The following is a 21,945-nucleotide window of genomic DNA, read 5'->3' on the forward strand; positions in this document are numbered from 1 at the left end:
ACATCTTGCCGAAATCTTATTAAAATATTCCAACTCTCAATTCTAAGCACCAGATTTCCATATTTTAAACGAGTACTGTACATTCTGTTCTTGCTCGTCCCTTGATGCCAATAAACTAAATCGTGAATTCATTTCGATTCTACAGTCACCGGCGGAGCCTTTCACCAACTGCGAGATCAGCGATCGATATTACCAACGGTTGCCTGCGTCGTCTCTTTGGTAAAGAAGGGATTGACTCGGGAAAATGAAAATATTCGACAAATTATTTCATAATGGGAAGAGAAGGAAAAGGAGACGCGATTCGAAAAAGAATTCGGTGAAGAAGAGGGTTCAGATACCACACGATAATTTCCTATTGGCTGGCAACCAGACAAGAAGGCATAAGCGAAAGTATAAGGTAAGGGAATTATGGATTAAAAGAGAAGAAACGTAACGAATATGAGTCCTATAGTGAAACGATAATGTATCTCACAGAAAAATTTCTATACTGACAATCATGTGTAAAATATATTCGTAAAGTAATGTCGAGGAAATCATTCAAGTTCGGTTGTTCGTTTCCCTCAATTTAATACTGCTTTGGAGGAAACTAATATTCGAAATTCTTGATACTTCTATTCTCCAATTTAATATCATCTCGGAGGAAACTAAGTAATACTCAAAAGAAATTATAACTTCGCGATAAACCTGTTCTTTTAAATCGATTCGTCGCTTAAAGCCATCGCTAAAGAACTCACACAAAGAAAAACGACAGTTTGACTGGAATATGACACACCTCTCGGGCAGCTGGAATGTGTTGGTCTGACTCAGGTACCAGCCTTCCGCCCCTCCTCCCCCTTAGCCTAATATCCCCCCCCCCCCTAGATTCGCAGGTAGCGCAGATTATTTCACAGAACCCGGAACAAGTGAAATGCAGGTTAAAGTCGAGAACAGTTCTATATACCTACGTAACCACGTGAACGTAGTAAGAGCAGAAGACATATATGTATGACGAAACATAAACTCGAATGCGAGTCACTTACCTGTTCGTTAAATATAAACAGCGTAAGCTTCGACAAAATTCTTTTCACGCTGGCATCGTAACTACGTAACTTAAATAGAGCGAATACATGCAATTTAGCTGAACAGATTTCAGTAAAAAAGATCAAACATCAGTCTTAAGTCACATATAATCGTCGAGCATTTAATAGATATGTCATTCCGACTACCAGCATCTCACCCTGGACCGTTCGAAATGCGCGCATGCATCGTGGTTCGTGCGCACGTGCGTTAGCTTCGAACGTGACTTTCATATAACGGGTGTACTACACGGAGCGACTCCACAGTTTACTACATAACCGACAATCGAACTATTTATAATATATATGTATCAATTCCAAGCCTACGATTAATCCTGTAAAATTAACGTTACGCCCTCGACGAAATCGAAATTGAACAACATAAAATTAACTACGGGGATCACCCTGAATAATACGAGGTAGATGAAACTAAGTATCCCCGGGAATATCAACATTGTGCGTGGAATGAAAATTGCACGCTATACATTTCGTTGTAATTGGATAAATGTTAAGATTGGCACAGGTCGGGTGAGATTGACTTACGCACGCAGGACACAGCGTCACCGTCGCGAGTGAGTCAAGTTCACAGCTTGAGATCGGGCCCATCACTATTCGCGTCGAAAACCGGTGCGCAGGCACGCGCATGCTGTACACCTCCCTCCCCTGTGCGGGTCCCCGCCATTCCCCCCACTCCTCGTAACACGTTCACTAAAGGGAGCCCTGGTGCTCCTCCCCGCGGCCGCCAAGCCCGTTTCTCATCCGATTCGCGCCGACCTGCTGCCTTGCTCGTAGCCAAGCCACGCTCGGGAACTACGAGCCGATCCTCTCGGACAGGAGAATTTCTCGACTTCCCGATGCGTGCATCCGTGCGGTTCTCATCGGCTTTTACTCGTCCGTTCACGTCGTCGGTCCCGATCGCGCGAGCCGTGCCGGGCGACCGTACATCATCGCCGCGGAGTTTTCCACCGTGGATCTTAAAGCGTGGATGTTGAAACGTAGTGTGTGTCAGTGCCGTTCGAAATTCCGTCGCCGCGGCCCTGTGAATTTTCTCTTCTAAACACCGCGGAATTTCGTGTGCGCTTCTTTATACCCGAGGCGAGAACACGACGTGTGTTTTATAACCGTGAGAGCAACTTATCCCTTTATTCGTGGACGTTGAACGTTACGATCTTCCCTTCCTTCGAAACCGAATGCCTTCTTTCGTTTCTGCAAGATGAGAGGATGTAAGAGTTCGACAGCTTCCCTTTGGGAGAATATATCGTGGATCTGCCGTTTACAGTTTACGTGATACCCACCGTAGGGTCCTTTTTTCTCACATTGGGGAACTGTGAAGAAGTCTTTCCTGCTACACTTCTACCTCAGTTTATTTCCCTGTGTGTACAGTCCGTATCGCGGCGAATCGGGAGTAGAGGTTTAGCGGTAGCGTTTTGATACATCCTGAGTATATCTATTCGCGAATGATCGTTGAATGGCTAGGTAGGAGTAAATGAATTTTCCTTTGCTTGCGAGTCTTTGCATCGAGCGATGCAGCGGAAGTTGCGGTGCTTCCCTTGGTTTCTGTACATTTTCTCACAGTTGTTCTTTCGCTGGTCTCGAGAGGGTGACTATATAGGATGATCGGAATTCGTTCCTCCCTGACAACGTGGTAGAGATTTCCCGAGTGGGGCCGTGGGATTTCATTCTCCCCGTCCAAGTTTCCCACTTGCCGTGCTTCGAATTTCTCTTCGTAAATCCAGATCGAGTTATTCGGGGAACGAAAGTACGACTAATAGAAGCACTGAAACCCTACGAGCTGTAAAACCTCCCGAACGCGCTGCCTGCATTTCCGTGCAACAAGTGGTCGTCAACGGGAGAGCGAGGTGTAACCTTAAAATTGTAATTTCTCGCATCTTCCGGAGCAACGCGACATTCTAGTGACCCCCCCCCCCCCCATTAACAATCTCAGAGATTCGTAAAATTTATCATTGCTCTATGAATATTTAGTTCTACGTAAAATTCTTTTGCAATAGATAAAATTCTATTGGAATTGAAATTCCAAACGAACTCGATACCCTCGCATCGCTGGCGAAAATGTAAAGGCTTCATTGTTTAGGTTTCTCATTTCAAACTTCGTCCTCGGAGGTTTAACGGGGTAGTAGGTGTTTATAAACTCAGTTTTGTATGCTAGAAGATAGTGGCCGCTGATGAAAGACTTATTGTGCAGTCAGCAGATGTGTGAAAAGGTTAAGGAAATACAAAGCTACAGCTTCCTCAAATACCGGCGGATCATAGCAAGGAAATGTTTAAATCTACCTAAGCGCCAACTGTGCCATTTTAACCAGCATTACTGCAAAACTACTGCGTTGATCAAAGGATAAGGCAGTTGCCGAAAATCCCTCGCGAGTATTACAGTAATTAGAACAGAAATAAAAGTCACTTTCAAGAAACGCGTAGGTAATTAACGAAGTTTAAAAATCGTAAAAATCGAGTGGACAATAAAGATGAAGGACAGCTGTGCGAAAGAGCGTGGTAGGAAGATATTTGAAATAAACAAGAAAAGGTGTTCCGCCTGAAGGATATTGATAGAATTTACTTTCGTGTACCTGCTTAGAGGGAGAAGGAATTCGATGTATGAATGAAAGGAAAAGGTAGAGTAGAAGAAGAAGAAGAAACGAGCGAGTGCTTGGAGTCAGTTGGATCGAACGAAATATTCAAGATCGCCGGGGAAAAACGGCCGAGCGTGAAACGTGGAATTAGAACGACCAGGAAAGTGAAGGTCTGACCACTCGAAAGGAAAATGGAATTCCATAACTGCTCGTTGCTTTGAATTGTTCGCATGCTGCGCGCACCGATTCATCAGCGTAAAACAGCCACCGAGAAAACTCTCTCGTTGGAAACGAGGTCGTGCGCTCTTGTGGAAGAAAGCATCGCTTAGAAATACATCGGAGGAAAGCTCAAGAAGAAGATAAGAAGGTGGAGGAATCTGGGATGCACGTGGGTTTGCTCGCTCCTACGCCATTGCCCGGGACGCCTATGTGCCGGAAAATTCCGCCAATAGAACGCTCCTCCGTCCCGTTTTTCTAGCAGACTGGGGGCTGCGATAAATTTCATGCGTTACCTTGTTCTCTTTACCGGGCCAGACGCGGAGTTAGGTTAACCGATTGTAGAGGAGCAGGAATTGTTTAGACAAAGAAGGCTGCCACGCGGCGAGTTTGGAAAACACTTTGACGGCTAGGGGGGGTGGGGGGACGATGAGCGCAGAAGTCGTTTGACCGGAAATATGTTTAAAAAGGAAGATGAGAATTTCGTTTGCGGAACGATTGACGGGTATTTTGGGACGAAGGGTTTTTTGTAAAAAGGAAAAGAGACGAAAAAGTATCGAATAAGTATTTTTCAGCGAGAGTGCAATGTTAAGTACGAAATGAAAATTCAATAATCGAATTATTCACGCAACTTGATTGGAAAAAGACGAGGGATCGAGCGTGAAATAAATTATGCCTGAACGAGGGGCAAAGATGCGAATATAATTTAGAAGAAAATATGTATACGCGGAAGAGTGCATACTTGGCCAACATGCTTCTTCAGAGGTGTTGAAAGGGGGAATTAATCCCGAGGTGAAGATTTTCCACTGCGCGAGAATGGACCGGAACGACAATAACGTGAGCGTCGGAAATTCGGGTAATCCCTTGAATTCGTCCACGACCACGCACGGTATTCTTCACAACACTCCCGGTGGAACTGACACGCAGGTGCGGACGAAAGAATTTTTCTTATATATATATATGTATATATACTCCTACGTGGAAAGTTGGAAAAAAACTAACACAGCGTGAAAATAAAACAAGATTCACGCTATACCGATATTCCTTCATCATTTCCAATATATTCTAGAAGTTCTTCTATACTTTCAACCAATATATAGGTACTATCCGTTACTGAAAATGACAATAATATTTTACCTGATTATGAATTTTCAATTCAATAAGGAAACTTATAAACACCGAGCATAACTCTAGATCGATACGAGCTGGATGTGTTGAAATAAGAGTTGAATTATTAGGTCCGAGTTAACTAACAAAGTGTCGGGCGGTAGAAGAATCCTGTTACCGAGAATCCATAGAATTCTCATCCAATTACCGATCCGCTTGTTTCCTCGAATTCTTTCCGTCTGTTCGTCGAGAATTAGGTTCTGCGAAACTTAATAAAGGAATGAGATATTTTTTTTTAGTTAACTGGAACAGGCGGAAGGTTTTATTTGATCATCGCAGATCAGGATAATCGAAATGAATGATGACCGTTTCATCGTGGGTCGATAACACAGTTCGTTTGTAACTTCAGCCCCGTCAGCAATATTTATGTTTGTGGGAATATAATCTATACGATCACGACGTTTTCAGCGCGTAACCGACGTTTGCGTGCATGATTTTTCAGAACGGAGACAGAGGATGGGAGGTGCACCATGTCACAGTTACCAGAGTTCCCGGTTATGGATTCGGTATCGCGGTTTCCGGCGGCAGGGACAACCCTCATTTTACCAATGGGGATCCCGCTATTGCGATCTCCGACGTCCTTAAAGCTGGACCGGCTGAAGGGAAGCTACAGTAAGAGAACTAAAATCATTGCAAGAGCCTACTTTTAATCTAGCCCTTTAACATTGAAATACCTCTCATTTTCTCTGCTCAACCGCCGCTCACGATCGAAGAGTCCTTGTAGAAAACACTACAAGTGCCAAAAATCAAATTCTATACTATAGTATTACCATTGGCACTTAGATCATTTTCAGCGTTAAAGACTTAAAGACCACACCTACGTCTTTTCTGTAGAATCTAATTAAATTATAAGTCTTTTATTTGTGGCACTTTTCAGAGTAAACGATCGTATAATATCTGCAAACGGGATATCATTGGAAGGCGCCGATTATGGAGCGGCCATCCGCGTCCTCAGGGACTCTGGGTCGACGGTTCTGTTAGTAGTCAAGCGCAGAGCTGCATCAAACTCTTCTAGCAATCTAGGGAACCCTACGCTTCAGAGTCACCGGCTGACTCTGACGAGAAATAATAAGAAAGACGGTGAGCGACAGACATATCTCCCACTAGCAGTGCTAGTCAGCTGTATAAATCATATAATCCATGTTACAAGCTGTATCTTTGTTTCGTATAAAGATAGCTCCAGCATATTGCATTAACTGTAATACCGTGCCGTCAAATATTCCTTCCCTTCATTCAGATTTCGGGATTGTCCTCGGTTGCCGGCTCTACGTGAAGGAAGTGACCCGAGAGAACACGGGGGTAAAACCGGGAGACGTTCTCACCCGAATAGGCAGCGTGGCGACGGACAATATGAGTCTGAAGGAAGCTAAGAAATTGATGGACCAATGTAAAGACAGATTGTCGATCGTGGTGACTCGAGATAATTCCTGCTGTCACGCTCAACAGCAAACAAAAAGTGAAACCGGGGAGTATCTCTCTGGAACGACAAGTTACAGTAGCCAGAACTTGTACGTTCCGCCGCCAACGAGGCAGCCGATAGAAGACAAGAGCAACCTTGTTCCTAGAGGCCGTGCCAGAGGACCTTTGATGGACGTCTCCCTTAGCCAGCTGGATCTTCCTGCGACTCCCACCGTGGATCCTCCGAGGCCACCGCCTCCTAGACCAGAAGGTATGACTCTTCTTTATGTATGTTTCCCCATGATATCGATACGATTGTATCGCGTATTTCAGTTAAGATTTACCTTTTCTGTGCCAGATTACTACAGCACAAGAAGACAACTCTATGACGAGGAGTTGTCTCGGAATAAGCTTCCAATGTAAGTTGCACTATTCTGGATACAAACAGGAACTTCGCCGCTATCGTACGGGCCGATCTCTGCTAGCTCCTTTGTCAATTTTTCAGGCCGGATCCTCGATTCATTACTTTCCAAAAAGAAGGATCGGTGGGTGTTCGATTAAGCGGCGGAAATGAGACAGGCGTGTTCGTCACTGCTGTTCAAGCAGGGAGTCCGGCATCTCTTCAGGGCTTGCAACCTGGAGATAAAATTCTCAAGGTGTGTGTATGATTTGGTATATTGAACACTTAAGCCAAAAGAGGGCTGCCCGCGCGAAGAGAGTGCAGGAGGAAAGGGACTAAAACGCGTTCGAAAATTCCAGATAAATGACATGGATATGAAGGGGGTGACAAGGGAAGAAGCGGTTCTTTTCCTGCTCAGTCTTCAAGAGCAGATCGACTTGATAGTTCAACATCGGCGACAAGAATACGATCAAGTAGTCGCTTCCGGGAAGGGTGACTCTTTTCACATTAAGTAAGCGTTTGAATAATCCGATGGGGCGTGTAAAGAAGTTTCTAACATGTCTGAACTCAGCATTAAGCTTTAACGCTGAGAAACTTTGCTGAAACGTTACAGGACTCACTTCCACTACGAGCAACCGCAAAAGGGCGAAATGAGTTTCCGCAGCGGGGACGTATTCCACGTAGTAGACACGCTACACAATGGAGTCGTCGGCTCCTGGCAAGTTTTCCGTATCGGTAGGAACAATCAGGAAGTGCAGAAAGGAATTATTCCGAATAAAGCACGTGCCGAGGAGCTGGCGACCGCACAATTCAATGCAACGAAGAAGGAAATGAGTGCCAGTGAAAGCAGAGGTAGCTTCTTTAGGAGAAGGCGGAGCAGCCACAGGCGTTCGAAATCTCTTGGGAGAGTACGTTTCCTTTGGTATATTCTACTCGATACCTTCTATTAGCTAGAACAGAGCATTCGATTTGTTTAAACAGTTTTGGCAGTGAATGAGAGTAAATCATACTTCTGCCCTTTAGGATCACTGGGACGATGTAGTGTTCTCGGACAGTGTCAGCAAATTCCCAGCCTATGAGAGAGTCATTCTCAGGCATCCAGGTTTTGTCAGACCAGTAGTGCTTTTCGGACCTGTCGCAGATTTGGCCAGGGAAAAGCTTCTGAAAGATTTCCCCGACAAATTCACATCCCCGCGTAAGCAATTAACAAACTCAGTGGGCGTAGGAGACTAATTTCGGGAGGTCTGAAGGGGGGTCTGTCTTTTATATAGAAATGGAGAATCAGTTGGATGATAGCGTTGGAAAGAACACAAAGTCGTCTGGTATCATTCGACTGAGTGCCATTAGAGAAGTGATGGACAGGGGGAAGCATGCGTTGCTAGATATCACTCCGAACGCAGTGGATCGACTGAATTACGCGCAGTTCTACCCGATAGTTATCTTCCTGAAAGCAGAGACGAAGCAGATCGTTAAAGAGATGCGCGCTGGGATCCCTAAGTAAGTACCCTCTGAAACAACAATCCCCCGTCGATACGAACTTCCGAATCTCTGACCGAAGAACGCGAAATCTCCGCCAGATCTGCGTACAAGAGCAGCAAGAAGCTTCTGGAGCAGTGTCAGAAGCTGGACAAAATTTGGGGCCACATCTTCAGCGCGGTGATCACGCTGACCACGCCGGAAGCCTGGTACCGAAAATTAAGGGAATTGATAGATCGGCAGCAACAGGGATTACTGTGGATGAGTCAAACCAAGGTAAAGATGATTTTCTAACTCGTCCCAAGGTACCTTTCATGCTTGCGGATAGCGGATAGCGGATAGCGGATAGCGCAGCACGACTTTAGATATCTAACTGAACCGATCAAGGAGCTAGCGAAATAATTTTGCACCCAGCGAGATGCTCTGAGTTTGGCTAGAGATGCACGGGGACGTTCGAACTGAAACGACGAAAGCCCTATCCGATCGGAAGCCAATGGGATCACGTTGATGAAATTATATTATAATTTATTGTAGCCCTTCTTGTATGGTCAACAAATGACGTGGGAGCCATGTCAATCGGCCGGTGACCCCCGGGATTTACCTCCCCCTCCCGTACCCCCGATTTCGAAGGAAACAACGTTTCACGATGTGAACGAAAATGACACTTATCACACGGACAAATTATTTTCATTACCCTCTTACCCGTCTCTAACTTCTGACGTTGTCCGTGAGCAATTTTTCGGCTACATTTAAATCCCGCTTTTCCTAGTCAGGTGTCTTGATTATCGCCAACTTCCGACAGCTGAGTCGCGATTCATTCGGATCTTGAAAAAATGGTTCGCATATTTAATGCAATGTCTGAGGCGCGAGATGCCTGAAGCGCATCGCCGCTGTTGTACACTTAAACGTTATACGGTTACAAGATATTCGAGACACCTTGCGTTGTATGTTAAGTTTAATATTCTGCATGGCCACACCTCATAGCTTTATCGTGTACCATTGTAATACGTAAGTTAAATTTATCGCATAGTATATTTCGATATGCCGTTACAGTTTAAATATTAGTCAGAATGGATGGGAAAAACCTTTTATAATTTTGTATATCCTGAGTAGGATTTTTTTTTTTTAAATAAAGCTATTCAGATTTCCTATTGGGGACAGATTAAAATTGGAAGATCACGAGGATCGATGGAGCCTAATCACGTGATACATGCAAAATGTACACATATATAAACCTGGCTTCTAGGTATTTCTTTGATCATTCATCATGCATCTTTTTACGAGACTAACAGAATGTTTTGGTTTTATGTGACTTGTTTCGACTTTCACACGTTCCAAAAGGAACTAAGAACTGATCGAAGGATATTAGAATGTATGTACCTCTGGCTTGAAACATTCTGTTTTATCTCTTCGCATAGATCAGTTTAATCTTAATCCATCCTGTAATCTTTGAGATGCCTTAACCGAATTTATAAATTAGCTTAACCGAATGGCAAGTATTTGTTTTTCATTTCAATTTTAACCCTTTCAGACATTGTTACTTTAAGCACGGCATGCTATTAAATTTATTAACTTGTTTTAATAAACTTTTAACACGCTTCAAGAAACTTGAACGTGAAGAGGTACGCGGCGGTCGCAATTACCCACAAATGTGTCGCATCAAAGTACATTGTGTTCATACATGGAGAGATAAAAGAAGAAAGGTCTGAAAGGGTTAATAGAGCATAAACCTCTGTAACGTGTTGTCCTCTGTGTCCTGCGATGATAGCCGGAAGAGGCACTCTCGGATGACTTCCTATTCCCGATGACTTCTCGCCTCTCCTATGCTTCCTCTCCGGAGAGTGACTTGGAACTCAGCCCAGCACCGGCTTTGTCAGGTGCCCTGGGTGCACCGTCCAGATTGAAAAGCAGCTCTGACCCAAGCATTGCGACACAAGATGACATTGCTGCGCCACCACCATATTCCACCACTTATCAGGTAAATGCGCACAACTGTCGTAACAAACTGATCCACGATCTTCCCAATAAAAGGTGTAGGATTGCACGTCGTAGCCAACGTCAAGTATACATGTCAATTACCAGATACTTTTGCCCTTCAGCAATCCTTCGAGCAATCGAAGAGGAGATCCCAAGGAGGAATGGGAGACGGGAAGTACGGGTTCTCTTTATCAGGGCAAGTCAGCAATCAATCTGGATCGCCAGAATATCTGGGTGGCTCGTTTGAACCAAGGGCCTCTCACCATACGCCTCCCGATTTACCTCCACGCGTGGATCGCAATGTAAAGCCGAGCAGCCAGTCGACACGGAACACTATCGTGAGATCTGCTCAAGAACGGCTGCTCACTAAAACAGATTCAGTATTGGACGTCGCGAATTACATAAATGCCACGCCCCATAAAGCTAATGCTACGTCGTCGCTGGAGCGAGCTCAACCGAAAGCGGTAAGAATTGCTTGAACGTGCTTACGTGATACATCCTTTACACGTACGTCCTTCGTTTCATCGTCACCTTTTAAACGCACGCGAACAGGGAAGCTACGATAGTATGTCTTCCTATGACTCCTACAATAATACGAATGGGAACGCGAGTTACGGGGCGCAAGGCTTGAGCACGTCGACTAGTCGACTGGGCCCCAATGTGCCCGATGACTTGAAAAGCAGCGGTGTACCAGCGAGATCGCACGATCCGTACAGATTCACCAGATCTACAGCACAACCGATACCCAGTCACGATCCACAAACGCGAACAGATTACGCCAAATACAGGTACAGTCCTACTAACAAACGTCGAAGTTACTTTAAGATAATGCCTTTTATTGCCAATTTTCTGGGCCCTACTTTCGTCCACGGTATCTTTATTTCAGAAAGATAATCACACTGTCTCTGCCTCAACGTTACGCCTCCTTTCTTTCACTTTATGTTTAGAGCGATAGCGCGGAAACCTCGACCATTGAGAAGAGCTTGTAGAATATACATTTCTAGTCGCGATACATTAGTTTGAATGCTCTATCATATATTCTTTCATTTTCTTTATAAGCTAAGAACGCAATTCCCTCAACTTCTTGTACGTCTTACTATGAATTGAAATCTGACATACTATGCAAGAAATGTACAACATCTTCGTTTCGTAATTTATGCTAGAATATACTAGGTCCCATTCTTCTTTGGTAGTCTCCGTTGGCGCTTGTTCTCTTGGATACCTTGTACCCTTTCATATCTCTATCCATGAATTTCTGCGAGGTTTTAGCGTTGCCAATATCCACCGCGCCCCTGTAAGCTAGGACATTTTGCTTTGTCTATTGTAGCCGCACAACCGATTACAAGTCGATAACGCTTCCACAAAACAAACCTGGGGGATCGTACAAGCCAATACCGCCTCCGAAGCCAAAAAACTACAGACCGCCGCAAACGAACTTGACGCAGCCAGAGAATAATGGGAACGAAGGAGCTAATACTCATCAACATTCGAAAAGCTACTCCATCGCTACGTCTCACGCAAGTACCTTCTCTCTCGCGCTCTCTCTCTCTCTCTCTCTCTCTCTCTCTCTCTCTCTCTCTCTCTCTAATCGTGAACAATTCTCTGACTAATCTACGCAGCGCGCCTTCAAATTTCAGACCCTGGAACTGGCAGGATTAAACTAAAAATCTTCTGCTGCGTTTGTAGGTAGAAGGCAGCAACAATGTTCAGCGCAACAGCAGCCAGTACTACTACAATATCCCGCCACCAAGCCGTCACGATTCAAATTTGGGAAATTCTCATCACAACTTGAGCCACCTTCCTGCACCTGCGCACAGTCACAGCCTGAGCCACACACACCCACATTGCAGCCCGCCAATAGCGTCTCACAGTCACAGTAATAGCGCCAGTCAATTGAGCCTTGGTCTCTCGCACAACAGAAACAACGCGAATCACAATGGATATCTTGTGAATAACGGTCACAACGCTTCTGCGCAAAATTTCCCAGCGAGCCCTGGGCATAACAGAGAACCGAGCGGACTGGACCTCGCCGGAAGTAGGGAGCAAAGGGGAAGCGCCTTCGAACTTTATCGCAAACCTGTACACCATTACAACGCCAGGTAAGATTCGGTTTTATAATATTTAGCCTTTCATATCGCGATCTGTCAATAAAGCCATTCGCGTTGTTTCAGTTAACGTGTGCAACGGACTATAGTTTCTTAGAAACACACACAAAATGAATGGACGAAATACTCTTAATCTCTCGAAACGAACATTTAAAGATACATAGACCTCGTTGCCGTAATAATATTTAAAAACGGTGAAGAAGTAGGAATTCCAATAAGGGAACCCTGTTTTAACAGAAATAGATTACGACATAGAGAATTAAACATGTTCCGTTTTTTCCCACTCTGACTTTGTATATACGAGTTTAATAAATGAAGAACATAACAAAGTTTTGCAGAAGCAATTGTTGAATAAAACTTTTTACTCAAAGTTATATTAGCGAAGTGAATTATCTCCTTCTCCCTTCTCCCAATATCGCGATACTGCTCCCGAAGAGAAAGTTTTATCGCATTCATTATGCAATAGAATGTGTCTCCTTAGGAATACCTTCCGCAAATAAGTCAACGATTTTTATAGGGCAGGTTTACTTTTGTACAACGTCAACATACATCATTATAATACCAACAACATTAATATTTCTATTACATTTTCGGAGAATCTTGACTAAAATTGACAGTAAATCCCTTTCCGGGGAATCTTTCTACGAATCTCCCCACAAAATTCTCTAGGAAGGAACAGAGGAAGAACAGTTTAACTCTCAATTGCTACGATATCTTTTAGAAACTCCGCTATAGGTAACTTAATTCTGCGAAACCGATGCTTTCGGTATATAAGTAAATATTTCAACGAAATTTCAGATGCTTAGAAAAGATTCTTTGAAGAATTTTAAATAATTTAAAAATATCCAATATAGGTAGTAGGAAGGAATCTTATAATTATTAATAATTATGAGTTTATGCTCGTGTGTACAAATTTAAAGCTAATACGGATTAACTGTATTTTACTACGGTCTATTATTACCGTTAATCATACCAACTAAGAGTTAATCTGAATAACGTTTGATTCTTATGGTTATTTACTTGTGGCTGCGTTACTGAGACCTAAATCAACTAGGATCACAAAAGGAAATTAAAACCTTACAATATGTAAGCTCCTGATATTGTACTATACCAGTGTTCCCCAAATCTTATATATGTCACTAAAATATATATATATACAAACAAATTATACATAAAAAGATATTGATTTCTGTACCATTTTTCCCATCAGTAATGGTCTTACTATTTGTCAATAGCAATTACCAATTATATGTTTAGATATGTAATATGTTATAATTTATAGACAAGCTTAACACTTTTTCGACTTAGGTCTTGTTTATTAAAAAACTTCGTATTTGAAAAAGTCACAACCCTCTTAGACCTCCCAAGTTTCTTAGACGTAGAACTGTGGTTATTGAAGGAGATTAAGTAAAACAAATCTTGGAAACACTGGTCTTTGATTAAGTGACCTAAGGTAAAAGGCAGTAAGACGGAAAGAAATAAAATCCATGATTTACGATACCAGCTCGATAGTAAAGCTAAACGAACACGATCACAAAATCATGGCTTTTACCTTTGTTCGATTATAATACTGGGCCGGAATCAACGTCATTAATATCAGCGTCGATCTGTCCCTGGTATGGTATACAACAGAACCTTGATTATCCGACAACTTGCCTATAACTACAAAGATACCTAGAAGTAAAAAATTTCATTATTTCGTTTGGCTCAACACATTCTCCATACATTCAGATTTGACACGATCCAAATTGAATCTTATTTATTTACGTTTTGATTAAATTCAAAGTAACTTCAATGTATCCACAATATTTATCCAAGACTCAATGAAAATAGTAAACGTTACTGTAATCCCTGATTCGATCAAATTTAAGTTATATTTTCGTCGACTTCATTTTCTACGACTTATTGCACGATAGCTTCTGTGAAATTGAATAAAGAAAAGCACAAACATTTTAAAAATGTAAATATGTACGTTTCAAAGCTATTAGACACTCCTAGATATTCCTTGGCCAGACGGATATTGGCGTTTAAATATATCTTTCGATTCTGATGATCAAGGTTCTATATAATAATGAAAAAATAAAAGAACAATTCACTTACTGAGTAACTAGCGAACCGTACTAAGCGAAAATACATCTATAATACGCCAGTTATTGTCAGTTTAATCCCAGAGTATTTACGACGGCAGAAGAGAGCAGAAGGGTGATGATGTTCATTGAAGACCCAAGAGCGACTCCGCGACGCCGAGGTAGTAAACAGTTTGTGCGATCCCGAAAAGGGGCGCTATCACGATCATTCTGCACGCTCCGCCTTTAAAGAACGCCGTAGGACCCTCGTTCTTTAAAGTCTTACTGCAACAGAAGGATAAAACAATTGAAGCCTGCGCTACGAGTACCATAGCCTTGCTTTATAATTTATAAACATTTACACTCACCCGATGCAATCCAAAACACCGTTGTACGTTGGTTCGCCAGGAGCGTTCTTGATTACTTGCAATCTAGTTTTGATTACGTCGAATGGATTGACTAGCAGCGCGGCTGTGGAACCAGCAGCGCAGCCAGCCAAGAATGAACACCAAAATACAGCTGTTCGTGGGAAATAGGAATACAATTTTTCAAATAATGCTCAGAAGGATGTCAAACTGTAAATAATGAGTTTCGTCAATGTAAAATAGACTTACAGGATCCATCCTCCCTCTTCGGACCGATATCGTTCAATCTAGCGAAAAGTGGGAAGTAGATAACAGAGAAGGTGACGTCTCTGAGCGCTGTCGCACCAGTGCCTTGGTAGAGTCCCAAAATGCCTCTCTTTCTAAGAAGTTCTTTTGTCAGAGAGACAGCTGACACCTTTGGCATACTTTTCCCAGCTGCAATAATATCAATTTTCTCTTTCTCAGCTGTCGTTATGCTTTCTCCTTTCGCAGTTTGACAACTCGTCTGTTTCATTCGATTAAATCTTTTTTAGTAAGAGCTATTGTTCCAATGTACATCTATTAAATTATGCGATCACTATTCGGAAGCATGTTTACGGTATTTAGATAACATTTGATAATGGCTTTCCTGGGTCTCGTCGAATGAACATGTATTTTTGTTATCCTTTGTACACATTAGTAGAAATTCTTATGCTGTAACTTTGGAAGATTGAAATGAAAACCAAAAGCAATATGCCACAGCAAACAATACGAACTACCAAAATCATTGAAACTATTAGTTAGTTTCTACTATCATCGGTTAGTTATGTATTTTGTATGGAAGAGACATGAACGACCAGCACGTTGATGTAAATACAAGGGGACTCTCAATAAAACAGAAAAGGGTCAATCATTTTTGGGATCGTGATGAAAATCTGAATCATTTCCCACAAAAAAAAGAATTGTATTATAACAAAAGGATAAGTGCATACCTTTGAGGACCAATAAAATTAGAATGGATAAATCACTGGCTTTCTTTTAAACGAAGAATACAATCTATAAAAAAAAAAAAAATTTCACAAGAAAGGAAAATAGAGAACTTCTCTTTTCTGAATAGTAACATGTTTAAAAAAGATCGAATTGTCGAGAATGAAAAGTCGACATTGGAAGTCGACGTTGACAAAGTGTCTACTCTAAATTCGAAGCAATTGCAGTGTTTTGAAAGTCTCTTTACTGATTCTATATTCGATACGATGTCGTACATCTTCAAACAAATCTTCCTTTTCCTAAACCAACTAGGTAACGCGGATGTCATGTAGCTGTGAACAACACCAATCGAACGGAATGAAACCCCTCGAGCAAAAATCATGACTGCGACTCATTAACAGACTCATCGGTTGTATTTGTTAATTCTCCTCCAAATACATTAATCAGGATTAATCGTGAAGCATTCAGCATATTCGCGTAATTTGTGAACAGAAATAACTCTTCCTTTTAAAACAATGTTATGACTTTCTTTTCTTTACATTGTTAATATTCACCAGTCATTTTATGCGACTTAATGTCTCAAATCTTTACCCCTTGTCAACGTAAACGAGCAAACTTCGCAGACTAGTTACCTTTCTTCGCTGCCATGGCTACCCGTCCAGCGTCCTGCATTTGAATTTTCAGCAGTTCCATCGGGGTTGTGACGACGATTTGGCATGCTCCTGCTAGGCCACCGGCAAGCATTTCGCGTTCTAATGGCAGTTTCTGTCTGCGCGAATAATAAACAGCTCAAACAACGGCTCAAACGATAAACTTGTCGATTAGCATGACCCTTACCGATTTCGATGACCTTGAAATATGTTGTAGGGGGCATGATTTTGAACAACTTTTTTTCTATACATGTAACCGGCGCGGCGGTTGGCCTTACTTTCTAAGATGTGCGCAAAAAACCTTAGTAAACTTTTCCTCATGGATTTGGAGGGAATTTTTTTTAATCACCTTATCACGATCGCCTCTCTGTACAGTATTTCTGTTGACTTATTCCGACATAACGCATTCCACTTTCCAACATGTCCCGGGTATTAGTATTAATTGGAGCTAGATTAGCGCGGGGAGCGCGTAAAGCATGGTAGCGAACCGATGTGAGTTTAACTAAAACATCATTTTTCGCTTGGAAGAGAGTGCTTTCGAGAACACCTGTTGGGTGTGTGGAGGGGGGGGGGGGGTTCTGTCAATGCCCTGACCATGTTCGGCGGCGCCGGATATTAGGATGACTCTGGTTCTAAAACATAATTTTTTAGCATCTCCAAACTCACGTCGGTTCGTTACCATGCTTTACGCGCCCGCAAGCGTGCGCGCACCCCCCGCACTAATCTAACCCCAACCAATACTAATACCCAGAACAAGTTGAAATAAGTCAACAGAAATACTGTACAGAGAGGCGATTGTGGTAAGGTGATTAAAAAAATTTCCCTTCAAATCCATGAGGAAAAGTTTACCAAAGTTTTTCGCGCATATCTTAGAAAGTATGGCCGACCGCCGCACCGGTTACATATATAGGAAAAAGTTGTTCAGAATCATGCCCCCTACAACATATTTCAAGGTCATCGAAATCGGTGAGGGTCATGCTAATCGACAAGTTTACCAGCTCAAAGACTTACGATCGAACGTAACAATGTTCAACATTTGACGCGACACAAAAATCAACGTACCCGGGTCCAGTAGACAGATAATGACGGAAAGTATCGTTGGCAGTAAGTTTAATGGCTTTCTCCGGCGTGATCAGAAGAATATTTACAGCGGACCCTTTGTACATGCCGAAGTAACCCTCAGCCTTGTAAGTTTTCTTAAAACAGTCGAACCTGCAAGTTGTTGTTTAAATTACTTCTCAAAGATATAGATAATCGACCATGCATAACGCCAACTACTTACATAGATTTGTACATTCGTTTGCCATCGGGCCCGACAACTTGATTCTGTAGTCGTGTTTTAACCAAGTCCAGTGGGAATACCACGGAAACACCGATAATACCTGCGATTCCGCCATTTATAACTTTCGGTAGGAGTCTGCGATCAAGATATTTAACAATTAAGATTCACGAACAGATTTTATCGAGATATAAGAAATCGTTATCGTAACATATCGTAAATAATTCCTATTCACTGCAGGCACATTTAGATTAATAATAAACGCAACATTCTTTAGCTCCTACATTATAATTACAAGCTATACGTTTCGCTAAAAATTGTTAATCGCAAACGTTTTTCACTTACTTAAATTGATTCGAAGCTTTCGCGCCGCCCTTTTCCATTGAAACTAGAGTTTAGAACTTCCTCCCTGTTACATTAGAAAAAGTTTCATTTTATTCTATCTCTGGATATATCACAAATAATACATTATCATTACAAAGATTGAAACAGTAATTATTTCCAAGTTCCCAGAAAAATTATAAAGCTCCCCACAAACCAGAATTTAAACCTACACCAACCCCAAAAGCTCTTTATACGTATATAAACTCTTACATATTTAAAAATGTTCACAATATTGTGACATTTGCTCTAGCATTTGTCAATTGTCTTATACATAGGTAAGTGAAGAAAATAATAATTCACCGAATTACAAAATAGCAAGACCAGAGCACAATACCATGCATAATACAGTTTAGATTTTTAAGAAATGATATATGTAACTAAACAATCGTATACACTATAATGTTAATTGATTTGTGATCGATAAAATTAAATGGCCAAGGTACAATTTTATTATACTTGGTTTTGAAAATGTTTACTACGCCGATCACGTGACACATGCGCACCAGGCGCAAATACGAAGACACAGGAAGTATCTTCTATCATAGAAATGTAGATAAGATTACAGAGGACGTTGATGGTTTATGAATGGTTATAATGTGTACTTAGGGCATGTTACGTAAATGGCCCCTATTATGGCCATATTGGCGCATTCCGTTGCTATTTCGCGCGGTCGAGGAACGCGACCTGGACAGATCATCGATTTCTTACGAAACCCAGAAACTACTAAACGACGGCATTGCTTTGGCTCGCAACGAGCATTCGACGAAGGTTCGAATATTCAAACGATTCCTCTACTCAGTGGAGCAGCTAATTTCAAGTAGTAGCTTGTAACTTTTAACAGAAAGAATGTGTAGGATTTGAAAATACGCTGAAATGACAAATTTTAATATAAAAATATTTCAGATACGATTATCCAGTAGACCATCTCAGGGGTGGGTGTCGAACCTAATTTTATTAAATTCTCCAAACTCTCGAAACTTGTAAGTATTGATTCTGTTTTGTAAGTGGAATATCTTGCTTTAAGGACTAAAGTCAACAGAACAATATGCAAATTCTCGAGGCACGCTGCGCATGATTGCGCTTTATTAATTGATTTTACACTTTTTCTTATTGGGTTTCGAGAGATCTCGAATCACGAGAAAAGTGCACAGTTTCGAGTTCTCGAAACTCGAAATTTTCTTGAGTTTCGAGGTTTCCACGCATCAAGAAACCCATCCCCTAGTCCTTATTAATTTGGCTTGCGTAACACTGCAGAAAAACAGCTAAGGGAAATCGATCACTCGAGAAAATTTCGTTGATTGCCAAAGAAGCTTGGACAGATTCGAAATATATAAATAAATATAAGCAAAGACACTTGAATTGTTTAATGCCCTGCCTATTCGAGGTAATAGAAATCGGAATGTTCTGAAGTAGACCTTGTAACGATTTTGAACGTCATCAGCAATTTTCGATAGATTTGTGTCGGAGGGGTTTCGATACAAGTGTCGATCGATTTCTCTTACAATGATGCTTGTTGACTCGATTATCGAGCTCGCCCGCACTTGAACGAATCATTTCAAATGAATAATTGTCGATCGTTTAAAAATGCGATTGACAAAAGATTCATTATATTAGAGACTAAAGACTGTTTGCAAAAAATGCACTATTTATTGCGAATATTCCACTAACACCTTTCGTTCGTCATAACTGACCTACTTGTGCTGGCAACTCAGCAAAATGATAATGGTTTGATATTTCAAACTCCTGTGAAATTTTTAGGGAGGAGGAAGAGGACGAGGGGGCAAAACATATATGTGGACCATTTTCAGAAATTCATTCGACTTCCAGAATTGTTTTTATATCAAACATGGGAACTGCGGGTACACTATCGCTTACAGAGTTTCGCTAATCTCGAATGGAATTTTTTGCGGCTCGGTGTTTCGAAGTAACCGGAGGCCCGCAGATTCAATTTTTTTCCACGACCTTGAAATTTGTCAATATAATGAAAATGTGGAGGAAATATTGCGTAACAAATTAGCGCACACATAACGATCTCGTAAATCTTTGCGCAATGCAACTATCTTTGTAAACTTGAAACGGTAAACTCCACTCCAAGGTCCTTAGAAACGTTTGAAGCTATAGGTACTTATACGTAGGAAAGAAAACTTCGAAAATTGTCAATGTTCATAAGACATGAATCAGGATTTTAATACAAATAAAATGACGCCAGCAAATGCACTAAATAAATCGAGAAATCAATAGACGAATATTGGTAAAGAATAATATATTTGAAATACTTTGCAAATAAGTAACAAAACATGCGAATGAATAATGCAGTAATTGCATTTACATGCAGTGTTACCGAAGATAGAAAAGCAACGAGGGAATCTAAACGGCAATGCATACACAGGGAAAGTGCTAAATACACGAGTATGTACATAAACGATCGACAAAGTAGGTTAGGCAACATCTGAAACTGTGCGCTTGAAAGGTTAGGTTGCGAATGATGGGAAACCTTGGCAACTATATACGTTTCGCGAATTTACAATTGCTATCAGCCAATGACAATCCATAGGATGAGACTTTTCGATTAGATGTTCCAGATCCGAATAAAGAGCCTCATAGATTGATTTCCTCGTTTCACCACGCGAGAATCTATAGATCCACTAGCGCGTCTCAACGGTCGATTAAAAACAGGCGAAAGGTTACAGCAGGCATTAGATCATCGGCAAGCAATAGATTCTTTCTGGCGCAGTTTAGCCGATATCTCGAATTGACAGCCGATCGGAAATTCAGCAGAAGACGTGCTCACCGATCGAAACTGGAGAGTGGTCGTACTTGATGGTGTATCGTTGGCGGTAAGCAATTCTTATCATCGAGAGCGGTGATAAGGTTCGCGTGGAGAGTTCAATCGCAAACTGGCGGTGTGACTGGCATGACAGTTGGCAGATTTCGTATTCACCGAAGATCCCAAGAGATAAAAGCGAACTCGCCACGGTCCACGGGTGGAACCGTCGGCTCACTTACGTCACGTCACTGGCCTACCGCGCCAATCGCAGTGCGCCTTTAACTGCAAAAGCGCGACCATGGAGTAAAAGAGAAAGAGATCCTGTGGGCTCAATCCCTCTCCTGTCCCCCCCCCCCAACCCCACGCTCTTACCCGTTCAAAAGATTTTAAACGATATTAAACGAATGATATTTTATTGGTAATACATCTGTCATAATTGAGATCTATTTACGCGATTGATAATTAAAGCATAGCCTACACAACTGTGGAATATATCTTACAATAAAGTCCTCTGCAATAAACCGAAATAATTTTGGCTGTCGGTCAGTAGGTATATTGTATTTCTATACAGTTAAGACGCACTGAAACCTTCAATAGTTACGGAAGATTGTAATATATATTGTAGCGTATTCGGACGGTCGCACTGGTGCGCACTGTGTGAACTTTTTCGCTTCCGATTGGCTAAAATTCGCACACAGTGCGCACCAGTGCAAGGATCGGCGGACTCCAGCTATCCCTGATGGAGGGGAAAACACCACAGGAGCGGTGGTTATGTGTGCGTGACTGACGCAGCGGGGTTCATGCAACATTACCACCGCTCCTGTAGGTGTTTCCCTCTCCATCAGCGATAGCTGAAGTCCGCCAATCCCTGCACCAGTGTGTCCGTCCGATCCGAATACGCTATTAGTGTCACAAGAAGTATTTGAATATACATGCGGCTAGATATATTTGAAACTATTTCCGCTACACTGTTTCGTAGAAATGTAATTGCTAATTGATGAAATGTAATAAATGACGAATATTAAAATGAATGTAGATAAATTAATAATGATGTTAATATATGTTAACGTAATTTTGCACAGAGAACTT

At 41.8% G+C, this 21,945-nt stretch overlaps 2 protein-coding genes across 15 annotated transcripts; one reads left to right on the plus strand and one right to left on the minus strand.

Moving 5' to 3' along the window:
- The first annotated feature begins 145 nt into the window (after positions 1-145).
- Pyd (zonula occludens-like protein polychaetoid) lies at positions 146-12,753 on the plus strand. 9 transcript variants are annotated; one of them, XM_076810745.1, is made up of 18 exons: positions 1,775-2,278; positions 3,148-4,783; positions 5,466-5,635; positions 5,901-6,103; positions 6,261-6,692; positions 6,780-6,840; positions 6,927-7,077; positions 7,181-7,332; positions 7,435-7,729; positions 7,845-8,016; positions 8,093-8,318; positions 8,399-8,573; positions 10,066-10,275; positions 10,397-10,738; positions 10,827-11,062; positions 11,602-11,795; positions 11,965-12,373; positions 12,446-12,753. In XM_076810745.1, the coding sequence occupies exons 2-18, from the start codon at positions 4,673-4,675 to the stop codon at positions 12,447-12,449; spliced, it is 3,543 nt and encodes a 1,180-aa protein (XP_076666860.1). In that variant the 5' UTR covers positions 1,775-2,278; positions 3,148-4,672; the 3' UTR covers positions 12,450-12,753. The 9 variants fall into 9 exon arrangements, with proteins under 9 accessions (XP_076666859.1, XP_076666867.1, XP_076666860.1 ...); XM_076810748.1 differs by having other exon boundaries at positions 3,223-4,783; XM_076810746.1 differs by having other exon boundaries at positions 1,775-2,178.
- Positions 6,381-21,141, minus strand: LOC143368240 (mitochondrial glutamate carrier 1). 6 transcript variants are annotated; one of them, XR_013085185.1, is made up of 11 exons: positions 20,881-21,141; positions 18,051-18,114; positions 17,709-17,843; positions 17,489-17,638; positions 16,409-16,545; positions 15,060-15,245; positions 14,814-14,964; positions 14,480-14,730; positions 9,000-9,121; positions 6,766-7,057; positions 6,381-6,680 (listed from the first exon to the last, which is right to left on the minus strand). XR_013085185.1 is itself a non-coding variant. In XM_076810759.1 (8 exons), the coding sequence occupies exons 2-8, from the start codon at positions 18,086-18,088 to the stop codon at positions 14,592-14,594; spliced, it is 936 nt and encodes a 311-aa protein (XP_076666874.1). In that variant the 5' UTR covers positions 18,089-18,114; positions 20,881-21,141; the 3' UTR covers positions 12,888-14,591. The 6 variants fall into 6 exon arrangements, 3 of the variants coding, with proteins under 3 accessions (XP_076666874.1, XP_076666875.1, XP_076666876.1); XR_013085184.1 differs by lacking the exon at positions 9,000-9,121; XR_013085183.1 differs by lacking the exons at positions 6,381-6,680; positions 6,766-7,057; positions 9,000-9,121 and adding an exon at positions 12,888-14,053.
- Between the last annotated feature and the right edge of the window lie 804 nt (positions 21,142-21,945).

The sequence above is a fragment of the Andrena cerasifolii genome, chromosome 4 (assembly GCF_050908995.1).
Source record: "Andrena cerasifolii isolate SP2316 chromosome 4, iyAndCera1_principal, whole genome shotgun sequence".
In the NCBI taxonomy this organism is placed as follows: Eukaryota; Metazoa; Arthropoda; class Insecta; order Hymenoptera; family Andrenidae; genus Andrena; species Andrena cerasifolii.